The 14,358-nt window shown below is 34.8% G+C and overlaps 1 protein-coding gene across 1 annotated transcript in view; it reads left to right on the top strand.

Moving 5' to 3' along the window:
- Positions 1-6,083, top strand: part of trhr (thyrotropin-releasing hormone receptor) — a 19,616-nt gene extending 13,533 nt beyond the window's left edge. The window contains exon 2 of the mRNA XM_015393566.1: positions 4,560-6,083. Coding sequence (XP_015249052.1) covers positions 4,560-5,024 — 465 coding nt within the window. The 3' untranslated portion in view covers positions 5,025-6,083. The remainder of the gene's footprint in view (positions 1-4,559) is intronic.
- Positions 6,084-14,358: the final 8,275 nt, after the last annotated feature.

The raw sequence follows: 14,358 nt of genomic DNA, 5'->3' as shown, positions 1-14,358 counted from the left end.
TCTAGAGAGTAAAACTGACATTTATGAGTTAATTTCTAAAAATATATTTTACGTTTCTCTCTTCTTATCAGGGAGGGCGGTGCCCCAGTGCCCCCTATGGGCCGGCCGCCACTGATATATATATATATATATTATCCAGTCTCACAATCTGTAAAAAGCATATGGCAAAAATGTGTTTTGGAAAAGTTTTAAAAGTTTTCACGTTTTGCCATATTAGAACTGTGAAATCGAGGACCTTTTATATGGTTTTTTGTAATAAACCACCATAAAAAGTAGCCTATAATTTTGTATAGAAAGGAAAATAATGAATTCTTCTACAGTATAAATCCATTTTAGGATTAAGTATAAGCAGTATTTATAGTCCTTTTGTGTGGAAAATAGGTTTTTTGTGTATACAAATATATTAGGTACAATTTTATCAGATTGTTATTGTTTAACTGCAACAGTGTAAAATGGTTATCAACTTGTGTATTTATTTAAGTGTATTTATCCTTAATTTCAGCTGGTAAATAACATAATAAAAGATAATTAGATATTAAGCACTTGAAATAAGAGACTGCAGTTGTTACAGTAATGTACAGGAATCGGACCCACCATTCAACCAAGACAGGTCAGTGACTTTTACAAGATTTATTAAAGGAATGATCATGGGAAGCGGTTAATGTGCAGGACACACTGCTGCTCTCGAACGGGAACCCCTGGAGGCAGAGGCACAGGTTAGAGACCAGTGGAGGCAGGTATGAAAACTGAGGAGATCCTGAGCATGAAGAGCCTATTTGAGGCTGAGAACTAGTTAGGAGGGAGGTCCGCTTGCGGGCAGCTGTCAGATTGATGGATGATTCTAGTGGGGGCTTTCCAGAGACGTGATGAAGAGGGGTCCAGGTTCAGCAACAGTGTGACAGATCCAGCAGCAGTACAGACAGAGAGATCCAAAAGGGAAGGTCCATGTCCAATCCAGGTTCATAAACTATTAGGTTTCCGAGATCCACAAAGGTTAGGCATAATCCAGTACTCCGACCAGGTTTCCAGGCAGGCAGACAGAGGCAGAACATGGACAGGCAGGCTCGGTAACAGAAAGCAGATCAGGTCGGGCAACAGGCAGGCAGACAGGTTTGCAAACAGAATAACTGGAAGGTTCTCACAGGTAGGTTTGAGTTGATCTGGCACTGGTAGCTGATCTGAACGGGTTTAGAGCCGATTGCAGGTGAGGTGGAACTGAGCAGGAGTGCAGAGTGGGCAGATAGGCCAGCTGTAGTGACTTGATTATTACAGTTTCTCTTTATTTTAAATATAAACTCTTATCCTATTGGCAAAGGGTCTCACTCACCTGCTCAATTCAAGAAAGAAATGCACTAATGTTAAGAAAAATAAACACTAATTTAACTGTTTTGCAGATTATCAAATGATTTAAACTGTAAAACTAAGTATCAGACATTAGCAATTCCACAAATATAACAAGCATCTTTTTCTGAAAAAATAAATAAATAAATAAAACACGCATACATACATAGATATTAAGTACACACATTTAGAACCATTTAGGAGAACCCTCCTGTGCTGTAGCATGTCATGACATATGGGGTTTATCTGGAGGCTAGTTAGATACCCTCCTAGATCATTTTTATGGAGTGTCTTCTATGATGCCTTAAAATATAGCATACATCTCTGTAACGTTACCTGAGGAAATGATATTGTGCAATGTCACATCCACTTCAGAGACCTTGTTGTCTACATTCTTTAGTGGATAAAACAAGAAAGATTTCCAATACAAAATAAATGTCCTATTGCTGAACATCCTGGCACTTACCGCTGGGAACATGTATGTATGTAATTTTTCAGAGCATATATTAATGCTTTGAACTTCCATATCAATGCATTTTTGCACCGTTTTTTTTTCTCCCACACTGTTTACATTTGATGCACGATATGGAATAGAAATGTTCATTTACTGTCTCGAAAGCTGTGCTAAACGAAATTTTGTTTTGTATACACTGTTTGTGTATACAGAATGTCAATAGAAGTTGTCTAGTGTCTAAAAAAATATGTTTGTAAAGCAGTGCCTTGTATTTTCACTTTTTTGCTATGTGTAGTGTAGTTAAAATATAAATAAATTAAGAAATTAAACATAAACATGTAATAAGTTCATATGCAAAAAATATATTTTTTAATCATTATCTGTTGCTTCATGTGCTGTGTCTGCAGTCAAATAATGGTTTTGATTTAGAATACATTTAACCTCTACTAATACTAATTCTAAGTACTACTGAGTCAGTCCCTCCAGATTTCTTATGCCACAGAATATCCTAAAAAAAATCTCATGAACCCATCATACGCAGGCATATGGAAATAAGACTATTAGCACTGGCTTTTTTCATAACTTATGGTAAAAAAACAAACAAACATTAAAAAGGTTTTTTTTAAGTTAGCAGACCCTCCTATATATCCAAAGAACATTTTTTTTGATATTTTTGTTTTACAACTGGAATTGTAATAAAATGTTTTAATTCATTATCAAATTAAGTTTAGCAAATTTTCTAAATTAATACAAACATACACAAAAACTGAATTTACATCTAAGGAAGCCTCTTTGGTAAACTATGTTATGTTTCTGGTTATTATGCAGCAAATGATTCATTTAAGAGCTCTTAAAAGGACTTTCTGTCCTTGGAAAATCTGATTTTATGCAGCACACATAACTGACAGCAAGGTGCATTAGAGCTGCTTATCATTTAAAAGTATGCTACCTGTCTTCTTCTCTCATCATCTTAATGCTCTATAGTCTGTTCTGCTTTAATGTGTTTCATTGGGATTCTATGTGAAAGACCAATGCAAAGTACCATATAAATGTGATGTAGAAAGAAAATGATACAGGTAAGCAATAAAAAACTAAAAAGTGGGCATTAAAATATATTCATAAGCACAATTAACTGCAAATACAGTTGCATGCATTTTACATTCTGTCTCAATTAGGTTTTAACTTCGGTGACTTTGCATTCTTGACTCAAAGGACATGATATGATGTTTGCCCGCCCTTTGCAGGCAGGCCAGCTGACAGCCTTGGCCAAGATATCTAGATATGGGCCCCCACCTTGAAAGTATGAATTGTTACTCCAGAAAACCAATCTCCAATGCTCCAGGGGCAGCTACTGTAGTTGTGCATCAGTGCTTTTCTGACGATTCACATTGCCCTTGGTGATACACGGCTTTGAAATGCAGTTGTTCTGCAAAAAAAAAAAAAAAAAAAGCAATCTTATGAATTACTCTTTGCACTCTTTTAGAGCAGATCTGCTGATAAATATCTCATCTGCATATTCATGATCATACCATAAAAAGAAGAAAACCTGTCCTTTCGGTCTAGGCCTTTTAACCCGGCTTTCTATTAGGGCACATAGAACAGCAAATATGCCATTTTCAGCCAAACTAATGTTACACACCCTATTCAGAGACCTTAAGGACCAGCACCAAATACCCTATATAATCATTCTATGACCCCCTTAAATACTTAATAATGATTAATGAAGGATTAGATATCTGAAAAATTATATACTTAATCTACAGTATTATAGTGTGTACTGGGACTTGGATGTGAGTAGATATATGTACATGTGATTATTTACCATGTTGAATGCTTATAATAAAAGAACAAAAAAACAAAGTAGATGTTTTAAAATGGAATATTTATGCATGTTAAGAGGTTTCAACTGATAATGATAAGGCATAGCAATGAAAAACATAACTTTCAAGCAATATAAAACAAATTAATTATTCTATGTAGTAAAACTAAACAGGAGTCACACCACTTCAGAACTTCAGGTACACTGCAGTTCTGGTACATCCATATTCACAGTGGTAAACTAGGACAGTATACAAAGCAAGTGATTTTATGATAACACTGTAGAGACAAGAGTGCAATGTATTGGTAAAAAGGCCCTATTTGTAAGTAGGTTTTGTGGGAGGGTGAAAGATTAACAAGCAGTTCATTAAAGCACAGTTGCTTTTAACCAACATTGAAAGTCTTTGCTCCAGCCCATATTAATCCAATCGCAGTAACATTTTTTCTTTGAGTGTACAATAGTGCCTGTAATCCCAGATTAGAAACATTATAGTAGAATTTATACCCTTCTCTGTCATTGCCTTGGCTCTCTCTTGTTTGTTTCAATCGATGTTTATTAACTCGCCTACCAAAGCATCCTCAGCCAATAAGCTTCAAACATTCCTCCTTTTCAGAACTACTGCTTTCTACGTAGAATAAAAACAAAATACCGAACTTAGAAAAGTCAGATAACTTTGTTACTGAACAACTAATAATGTTATGCCTTTAATATAAAATGCAATTACTCCCAACACTTGTAACATAGCAACATTTAGCATAGTCTTAGGGCTATGAATACTTTTTTCTTTGTACTAAACAGAACAGCAAATCCTGTTGATCCACTGCTCATAAAACAAACCGTTCCTAAACAGTTAAATATTTTATGAAACGAAACTTAGGACAAATTACTTGTTTTTACTGTTTCTAATTTGCAGTCGTCTATTTGGTCTGTTTACTGTTTTACCAGGTGACGAAGATGCTTGCTGTGGTTGTAATCCTATTCGCCTTACTCTGGATGCCCTACCGGACCTTAGTAGTGGTCAACTCCTTTCTAAACAAACCCTACCTAGACACCTGGTTCCTGCTCTTCTGTCGTCTCTGCATCTACCTTAACAGTGCCATCAATCCAGTGATCTACAATGCCATGTCCCAGAAGTTCCGCACTGCCTTCAAGAAGCTGTGTCATTGTGGCCCCCAGCGTATGGAGAAACCTGCATCCTACAGCGTAGCGCTCACTTACAGCGTCATCAAGGAGACGTCCAATGGGGAAAGCCCAGACCACTTTACAACAGAAATAGACGAGCTGCATTCACCGTGCGATCAGTACCTACCTGCTGGAATTTTTCCGAGTGCCAAAAAGATGCAGTACGTGGAGGCCTCACTTTCTGGCAATGATGTAAATGACCAAGTAGAGACAAACTGTGCACCTTAGGTGGATATCAGTCTCCAGCAGCCATGGTGTGAGTTTGGTCAAGTTTAAGTAAAAAAGCACTCTGATAGATCCCGGCTTAAGTTCTTTCACTTGTAAATATATGGTTGAATAGAACTGTTTGCAAGAAGACAGTTTGCTGTGATGTTCCGTGGGCTTTGAATATTTTGCACAAAATAAATTAAAAGAACAATTATGAGTAATTAAAAAGAGAGGCTATATGTATGTTGTATCTTCTGTTTAGAGCTTATCCTTACTTATTCAGAGAATGTTTCATATGAGAGTATTTGAGGTAAAAAAAAACAACCTAGAAGATCACTATTACGTATATGAGTTGATGCTCACAACAACTCTATACTATGAGAATTCAGCTATATCATATAGTCATGTCATCATCGGAGGGTGTTTAGGGAGGCTAGTGTCTATTTTTAGTGGTAAAAAGACAACGTGGTAACACATGGCAACGGTCATGCGGAAACAATACAGTACATGGCAACAGTCATGTAGAAACAGCCGAGGGAAACAGTCTTAGAGAAAATAACATACATAAATACAGTCTTGCCTTTGTGGGCAATGCAGAGAAGCTGTGGTCTTGGAATGTGTGAGGAAACTGAAGAGAATCTACATGTACACAGGAAGAAAAAAGAAATTCAACACAGAAATGACCCCGGCTGGAATTGAACCCAGAGATTTTTTTGCAGCAAATAAGTGAGCCATTGTGCGACACCTAAAGAACCCCATCAAATTCCCTTTGAAAACGAATGATAGAGTAAACTTGGGCCAGCAGAGATTAGCAAATACACAACCAGTTTAGTTACAGCAGATTACCTCTTAATCCTGTCATTTCATTACTTTCCAAGGATTCATGTATTGAATAGTGGTTATTAGAGGGGACTGGAAAGCTGTTAATATGATGTTCAAGTCTGACAAACAGTCATTAAAAGTAATTGCTTATCTAGTCGTATGAGAATCTCTTCACCCTGATGTGCAGCATCTACTTTAGCATCAGATAAAAAGATGCAGAGCTTACAAATACTGATATTTTGAACACTGAAATGATATAAGAATACAGATAATATATGGATGTTTATTTTAAGCTAATTATTTTATTTAAATAACCTCTTTGCCCACAACTACCACTACAGCTGCATAAATCTCTAAAAAAAAAAAGTCCCTCAGTTTTAAAAAACACTTTGTGTCCAAATTGTTATTAGACTACAATTATTTACTATTGAACCAAAATAAGTTAATCTTTTGTTTCCCTGACAACTCTTTGGAATAACATGATATGAATGTCAGCACATTTCTGGTCATTAGTCTGTTCAGGGTCAGTGTAAGAGGTACCTGTCTATAGCAGAATATGAGTCCGTCACCATTACAGTTTTGGAAATCTTACCTAAGCCACTGAATTTTTTATAGGAGGTGTCACTTCCGAGTAACCAGGCCAGTTATTTAAACACACTGTCACTGAGAAAGCCCTGCTGTTTTTTTTTTTCTTTTTTATAGGATAAAAAGATTGCCAACTAATTCATTATATACACAATTCAGTAAGCTAGCAATATAACACAACTAAGGCTAAGAGGTTTTCGTCACTAATTTTCTTAATCAGATATTTATTTGATTTAGAATAAGATATATTGGTCTTGTGTTTTAACTTTCTTATTAGAAAATGCGATTGAGACCCAAAATGGAAGCCCATAGTATTTTTGCTGAAAAATAAGCTAGCTTTGTACTTTATCAGGGGTGTGAATTTTGTCTAAAATACATGTTTCTTATCTCTCTTTATACATTAGAGTTAGTCCATGTTTTAGGGTTAAATATTTTGTCCATACTGAGGTCAGATTAGTAAATGCTTCTACCGTATTTTTTGGACTATAAGTCGTACTTTTTTTCATGGTTTGGCTGGCCATGCGACTTATACTCTGGTGAAACATATACGTTTTTTTTCACCACAAGAGGGCGCTATGTTGCTTTCCCCACAACAACATGTTACATATTACAGGTTGATAGTAAAAACGTTACAATTTACCACAACAAAACAAATTAGCATTACAACAATTACAACTGAATAGAAAGATGCTAGGCAAAAGAAATTTATATACTGCTGAATTCAAGCTCAAAGTAATTAAATATGCAGTCGAAAATGGGAATAGGGCAATTGAACGACAGTTTGGATGCAGTAAAAAACTGGTTAGGGACCGGAGAAAAGCTGAGGAAAAGTTGAAGGTTATGAAAAAACAAAAAAAGCTAACCGAGGGCTAAAGGCTAGATGACCACGTCTAGAGGAAGAGCTGTACATGGATTTTTCGAACAACGCGCTGCGGGTTCAGGCCTGTCTACTGTGCAGTTATAGCTCCATGGCCAGGTAATTGCCAAAGAAATGAATATAGAGAACTTTGCCGAAGGTCCAACTCGACGTTACCACTTTATGCAACGCAATCGCCTCTCTGATAGTATTGATAGTATTAATGATAGTAGTGGTGATATTTAAAAGACCAGAGTAAGCGATAGGGCAACTTGCGCATTATCACTGCTTATCAGATACTTGTTCATGAAATAAAACAATGCGGTCTTTGAGTGGTAGCCGACCTCACGCCAGTTATCAGAACACGGATTCCATGGATAGAATAACCTTTCAAAAAGGTGCAACTTTTAGTCTGGTACGACGTACAGTATATATGTGGTTCTCATCTTAATAATAGTTTTTGGCTAAACTCCGGTGCAATGTGTAGTCCGAAAAATAAGGTAGGTGTTGTTTTTGTATTCAACCAGGCCAGCACACTTGAGATTAGAAAACTCTTTTTAAGGGAATCAAGGCCAACAGGCAGCAAAATAAATAAACAGACAACCAAAAACAGGTAAAATTTACTCACTCGTCATGGGTTTTAAATTCTTATGAATTTGGGGATTTGGAGATGTTTTTGACTTGTTCTTTTGATAGAGTGAGAATAAAATCAAACAACAGAAATTGTGCATGATTAGGAAAAAAAAGCTGTTTGCTGCAGTTTTATTTAAAAGCTCATGTTAGGGTAGGGATATTAAAAAGAATGAATTTTTTAAAGATAAATCTTCACTGTACAATCAATAAAACCCAAGCCGTTGGCACCGCACCAGTTCAGACATTCAGAAACCCTGCCCTTTCCGTCCCTTACAGCAACTCAACTAAATAATCCTTCCACAGAATCCATACAATAAGAGGGTTTTGGAAGGGTAAAATTTTCATTTCATGGCAATTAACACCAGGAGAAGAATCTTTATGGCTGTTAAGGCTAAAAGGCTAAAGGGTTCAGTTATTTTCCCATCAAGGAAGACAAACAGACAAGCCAAAGAATACCAATACTCCCTGATGAAAGCTGTACTACAGAGAGGGGCTTCTAAGCAAAGTGGCTTTACAATGCTGGCAAGGCATCTTAATGTTCCTATGTTTAAGAGGAATTTTAAAATGTCAATAAAGCTACTGTATCTGCAACATCAAAGCTTTAAACATGCCAGACAGCAGAAGCTATTCTATCTGTTTAGATATTTGCAAACTACCTACAGCTTCATTCCTGCTGGCCTTAAGCCACATTTGTTGTTTAAAATAGTTATTTACACTGTTCTTAGGCTTTCAGACTACTTAAAATCAAATAAACAGCTACTAAGACTGATAGTAAAACTATGAAAAGACCAATGCACCAACTGAAGTTTTAAATATTAAGATTATGGGACCAACAAAATAATACATTGTTTAATATTATCTGAGAAAATTAATGACTTCTGCTGAATATGTTTGCATGGATCAGATACTTCCATACATTTAGAAGAACACACATATATACATATATATATATATATATATATATATATATATATATATATATATATATATATATATATATATATNTATATATATATATATATATATATATATATATATATATATATATATATATATATATATATATATATATATATACACAAATATATAAAAGAATTATCCCAACAATATTTAATTAAATGTTCCAGAGTAAATTTCAGACAATGAATATCTTATTTCAGGCATCAACAAGCTTATAGGAAAAATTTAGCAGTATATCATAGCTGGAATTGATTTAAATGTATTGGGGGGTTTCTCAGGACAGAAATGACTTAAGAAATGATTGTTACAAATTTTTACCGGGTTGAAAAAAGGGCCATTCAGAAAACTTGTTGTTGCATTATTGGAAGATATAAATGATTCCCAAGTTTCAACAAAATAGCTGTTGACCTGCGGTACAGTTCAGAATTTCTTTTATTTCTCATTTCAGAATCCAGAGAATAACATTAAGTCCCCCATGCTTGGTAATCGTTGAGACATCTTCTTAGGTTTGGATCCTCTAACCAAAGATGTGTAGATATCGCTCTAATTACTAAGGCCCCAATTTGATTTTACATATGCCCAGGTGGTGTAGGCTTTACAACAGCCCTGTATCAAAAACCAGTTTTTAACATTTTCTGATCATGTCATTAAATTAGTTTTATATAAACCGGCTCATCCTAATGTTTCTTTCTACAGCCTATTTTCTGCTGGGATTTTACTAGTATTACAAAAGGCCTTCCTCTTTGTGAATCCCAGGCCCCACCCGAAGCCATGTAATCCAAATTAATCCAAATATACACCAGCATGACATTTTAATTTTGCTTCTGGAGGCAAAACGCAGATGTTGTATTACATGACCTTTAAAGATGGACTTGGAACAAAAAGAGGCACATGTATGTAACACCCACTTAAAGCTGCTGTGTCAATTTAGAATCACCTGAATGCTAATGATTTCTGCAGGGAGTTGTTTGATTTGTCCACTAATGCGACACACACACCAAAGATTTGGTGTTTCTTGGTTTGGGGTGAATAGCAAACCTAGTGGGTCTGCTGATTAGAGAGAACCTGTGAGGGTCAGTGTGCAATAACGAGAGGGAAATGGACTTCTGGAGTCTGTTTCACAAAGCAGATTTACTGAAAACGACGTTTTTAAACCTAAAATGAGGGAAACTGCGTTTTCCATTTCACAAAAAGAGCTTACTCAAACTCTGTTTCTGTTACTGTAGTAACATTCTCCCCAGAGCTAACTTGGTAGGGAGCAGTGTCCTTCGCTCTCCTTACAGTCAAATCACACGTTGTTTCATTTCCTGATTTAGTCAGATTTTTGTCGTAGCTTTGTGCATTAAAACAAATTATTGACTAGGTCTGTTAGACACACTAGCTGTTAAAAATAAACAGTACATGTCCTATTAATGAGGGTCTTATTAAAGCAGTATCTGGATTAATTCACAGATAGTTAACTATTTATAGGGTGAAGACTCTGGATGTGAGACTTATTTGTGTTTGTTTCTTTTTTAAGATGAGCAACATGTTGATCTTTTTATTTTAATTTTCAATACATGAAGAACTACTGAATTTTTTTTTTGATTTTACATATAGAGATTTTTTATCTTTTTGTTTTGGTTTTTTTTTTGTTATCACCCTCTTTAGCCTACTGGTAGATAGGAAGCATAAGCTGAAGCAATTCTATTTCACTGATAACTGATAATAAAGGCCATTTATTGGGATGATAACATGCGAAGGAGCTGCAAACGGCTACTTGGTATTTACTGTGTAATGAAAGACAGATTCAAACTAAGTAGGAACCCTATAAGATGATGCACAGGTCCTACTTGTTAGAATAATGTTATTATTCTCTATTTTCACCTGCTGCCAGGTGACTGCAGCTAAATATAATACATTGATCCATTACCATTAAAGTAATAAACTAGTTTTCCCCGTAATATTATTGGGGTTACAGCTGGCTATGACAAGTTGTTTTGTAATGTTTTAGTTTGACTGAATGTGTATATTTATTAATATAAATACATTTTCCTTGTCAAAAATGACCAATAAAAAAAAAAATTTAAAAAACAAATTCTTCACTTCTAGAGTAAACATTCTGGATCTCTAGAAATTAATTTCAGATGTTCATATTTCTATTATTACTGGTCATCATTTGTATTATTTTGACTATGAAGAAATGTATTTCAGATATCATAAATCAATCATTCAATCAATCTGATAAATGTCAGAATGGCTGCTTAGAATGTGTAAACATTTCTAGGTATATAAAACTCAATTGTTACTTTCTCAAAATCTGTTTCTTCATTCATCCAACTATCTTCTCCTTAATCCTCTTCCTTTCCTTGCTCTTTTTTTTTTTATTTCTGCATTAAAATCTCAAGTTCCAGTGGTGTGAAACAGACGTCTCCTGTTGCCTGTCGTCATGGTGACTCACCTGATAATGGCTTTTCATATTTGTTATGCTTGTACATTATGAAAGATCAATTCAATTCATTTAGTTGAGGATTTGAGACGGAGTTTGTTAAACCTGCTTTCTGAAATTGACCCCTTGATTTAGACAAATTTGTTTACCAACCTGTCCCTGTATTGAGATTTGAGGTTTTTTTCATTAGTTTTATCTGATATTTCAACGTTAAATGTTGTGTTTTTGTATAGATGTAACTGAAAAATATTCATAAAAAACAAAATATGCTTGAAAGCATTAGTCTGTGTTCAGAGTTTGTCTCAATTAGTGAATTAAGAAAGAAAAGAAAGAAAAAAACTTCTTAGTGATAGTCTGATTGATTATGACAGTCTTTTGAATTTCTGGGTTTTAGTAACTAAAGCTAAAAAGCTGCTGCATTAAAAAAACTGGCAGTTGTTACCCATTTCTGAGTCCAATATGGAGACTTCTCAACCTCATCAAATTTAACAAAGCAAGTTCAGGTTATGTGTTTAACCTAGCTCACTCGTTAAAGTAAAAGACATTTAAGCCTAAATGGCCCTGACCACTAATTGGCAAGTCAGAAAGTGAAAGCAGTCGGAGTAAAAGCCTATTAAAATAGTACAAACCTTTTAAGGTAATAAAACCCTGTTTTACAGCCACTGCCTTCCCATATACATAGGCTGATGTTACCTCTGCTCCTAATTGAAATCCTTAATGTCATCACGTGAGAAACACTTTTATTGTGATTTATCTCATATTGTACTATTTAATAGTATACAGAAACTAAAGGTCACAAATTCAGCTACTTGAGGTAACTAATGTCTTATATTTATTATGAAATAAAATGCATAAAAAATGCTATTTATTTCATATTAAATTGGACAAAATTAAGAATTATTATGGTTTGAAATGAAAGATTTATATTTTTAGTTATATTTTGTATCAAAAAACCAAAACAACTACTATAACCTCTTAAATTTGAACTTTACAGACAGTTAAATCACAGCTCAGTTTCCCCTTAAAAATCACACCACAATTTGTTGTCTATTTTGAACTACACACGGTAGGCCTATCACAAGCCACTGATATTAACATTAGATAATGATAATGTTACCAGTTTCACTGTATCTTATTTCATTACATTGAAGACATTTTAAGAAATTATGTAGTTTTTTTTATGCATCATAATGGTAATCTGTGTAGAATGATGAGGTCCCTACCTTAAGCTTACATCCTGAATCACAGTTTTTAACCCCAAGTTTGGGTTAAACTCCCAACTTTTCTCACAATTGTAAAAAACCAGCAAAAACTCTACAGAGAGAAAGAAAATAGTATTTTTACATGTTAAAGTCCCTACATGGGTATTAACATAGAACTAAGTAAAGAGATATGCTGTTTTTATCTATGTCGTAGTTCTTTGAAATCTTTTGTGCTGTTATAATGTGAATTTCATGGAACATTATAGTTTGAAATCAAAAAGCCTGTTTTGTCGTTTCGTTCAGACTTTTCAAAATACATTGTGTGAAAGCTCATTTCTGAAGTAGAAGAATATTTGGAAATAAAAAAAGCTGTTTAAAGTATTTGATTTTTAAAGTACCTTACAGGATTTTGCACATTTGTTTTTCTTCTTGTTCAAACATGTTTTTTTTTAATACTTTTGAAAAATGCCAAAAACCTGTGATTGTAAATATTTCATGTTCTGCATGCAAGTTGCAGCAAAAATACAGCTTTTGTATTTAGGGCTCAAACTACGTAAGTAATTCGAGTGATTATTTGCACGCTTGTAGTTTTTCTCCTCTGCTGCTGCTTGATGGATTGTTTGAATATTTTGTATAGTTTTGTGAATAATAAACAGAAATTATGTCTTGATGTGGTTGGTACAATTCTTACATCTTAAGGTTTTATGCAGCCAGCTTTCCTCCATTTCAGCTCTTCACATCTACACCACTTCTGGGCCATTACCAGCAGTCATTGCAACAGCTATATCCAAGGCTCTGCCATGAATCAGCCACAGAGCTACTTCAAGCAATGACCAGCATTTGGGTTATCAATCATTTCAGCTGATAGCTTCACTTTGGATTCACTCAACATGTGGTGGCCTGACTCCCAACAAATTCATCTTTTTAAAGCTATTAGGGGCCCGTTGAAAAGGCAGCACAAACATTGTTGATGTTTGTTGACCTGAGTTATATCATCACACCTATCTGTTCTAAGCAGAAGTTATTGGTTTAACATTACTGATATGCTAAAGAAAATAGATTTTTCACATCTAATGTCAGTATTGTATCACTTCAGTAGAGATAATATGTAGTAAGAGGATGATTGGTTTAATCCTTTACTCGCAATTCTCTTTTTTTATATCTTTGGAGTCTCACAATCATATGAAGGTACGAAATTCACACAGTTCCAAAAGTTCTAACTGTCTATCCATTTCACAATGGACACATCTGTTATTTGTTCTTATACAGAGACTAACATGAGCTCTTAGCTAAGTAAGTTCTCATCCTCTATTTCTGCAATTAGAAGGTGTTTAATGGCTTAAATTATTTGGATCAAATAACTAAGATCTAAATATAGAATAATCCTAAATGTCTTTTATCAGAGTAGCCAAACTCACCCACATATATGATTTTATGGGATTCTTTATAAATAGGATATTTTATTTTATTAAAATCAAAATACCCCCCCTACCCCCATCCCCCAAAGAAATGAATATAGAGAGATCATATCTCTCCTATTCTTGCTTCTCTTCATTGGCTTCCTGTTAAATCCAGAATACATAGCATTTAAAACCTTATATGGCGAAGGTCTGGCTTATATCAGAGATCTGATTGCACCTTATGTTCCTAACAGACAACTTTGCTCTCAATCTGCAGGTTTACTAGTAGTTTCCCGAATTTATGAAAGTAGAATGGGAGGCACATCTTTTAGTTATTAGGGTCCTCCCCTCTGGAAACAACTACCAGTTTTAGTCCATAAGGCAGACATGGGGTATGTTCGATCTCAGTGGCTTGACCTCCAATGACCAGGGGCCTGTTTCAGAAAGGAGGTTAAGTGAAAACTCTGAG

The sequence above is a fragment of the Cyprinodon variegatus genome, unplaced genomic scaffold, assembly GCF_000732505.1.
Source record: "Cyprinodon variegatus isolate N-32 unplaced genomic scaffold, C_variegatus-1.0 Scaffold648, whole genome shotgun sequence".
In the NCBI taxonomy this organism is placed as follows: domain Eukaryota; kingdom Metazoa; phylum Chordata; class Actinopteri; order Cyprinodontiformes; family Cyprinodontidae; genus Cyprinodon; species Cyprinodon variegatus.
This window is presented reverse-complemented; position numbering and strand designations above follow the sequence as displayed.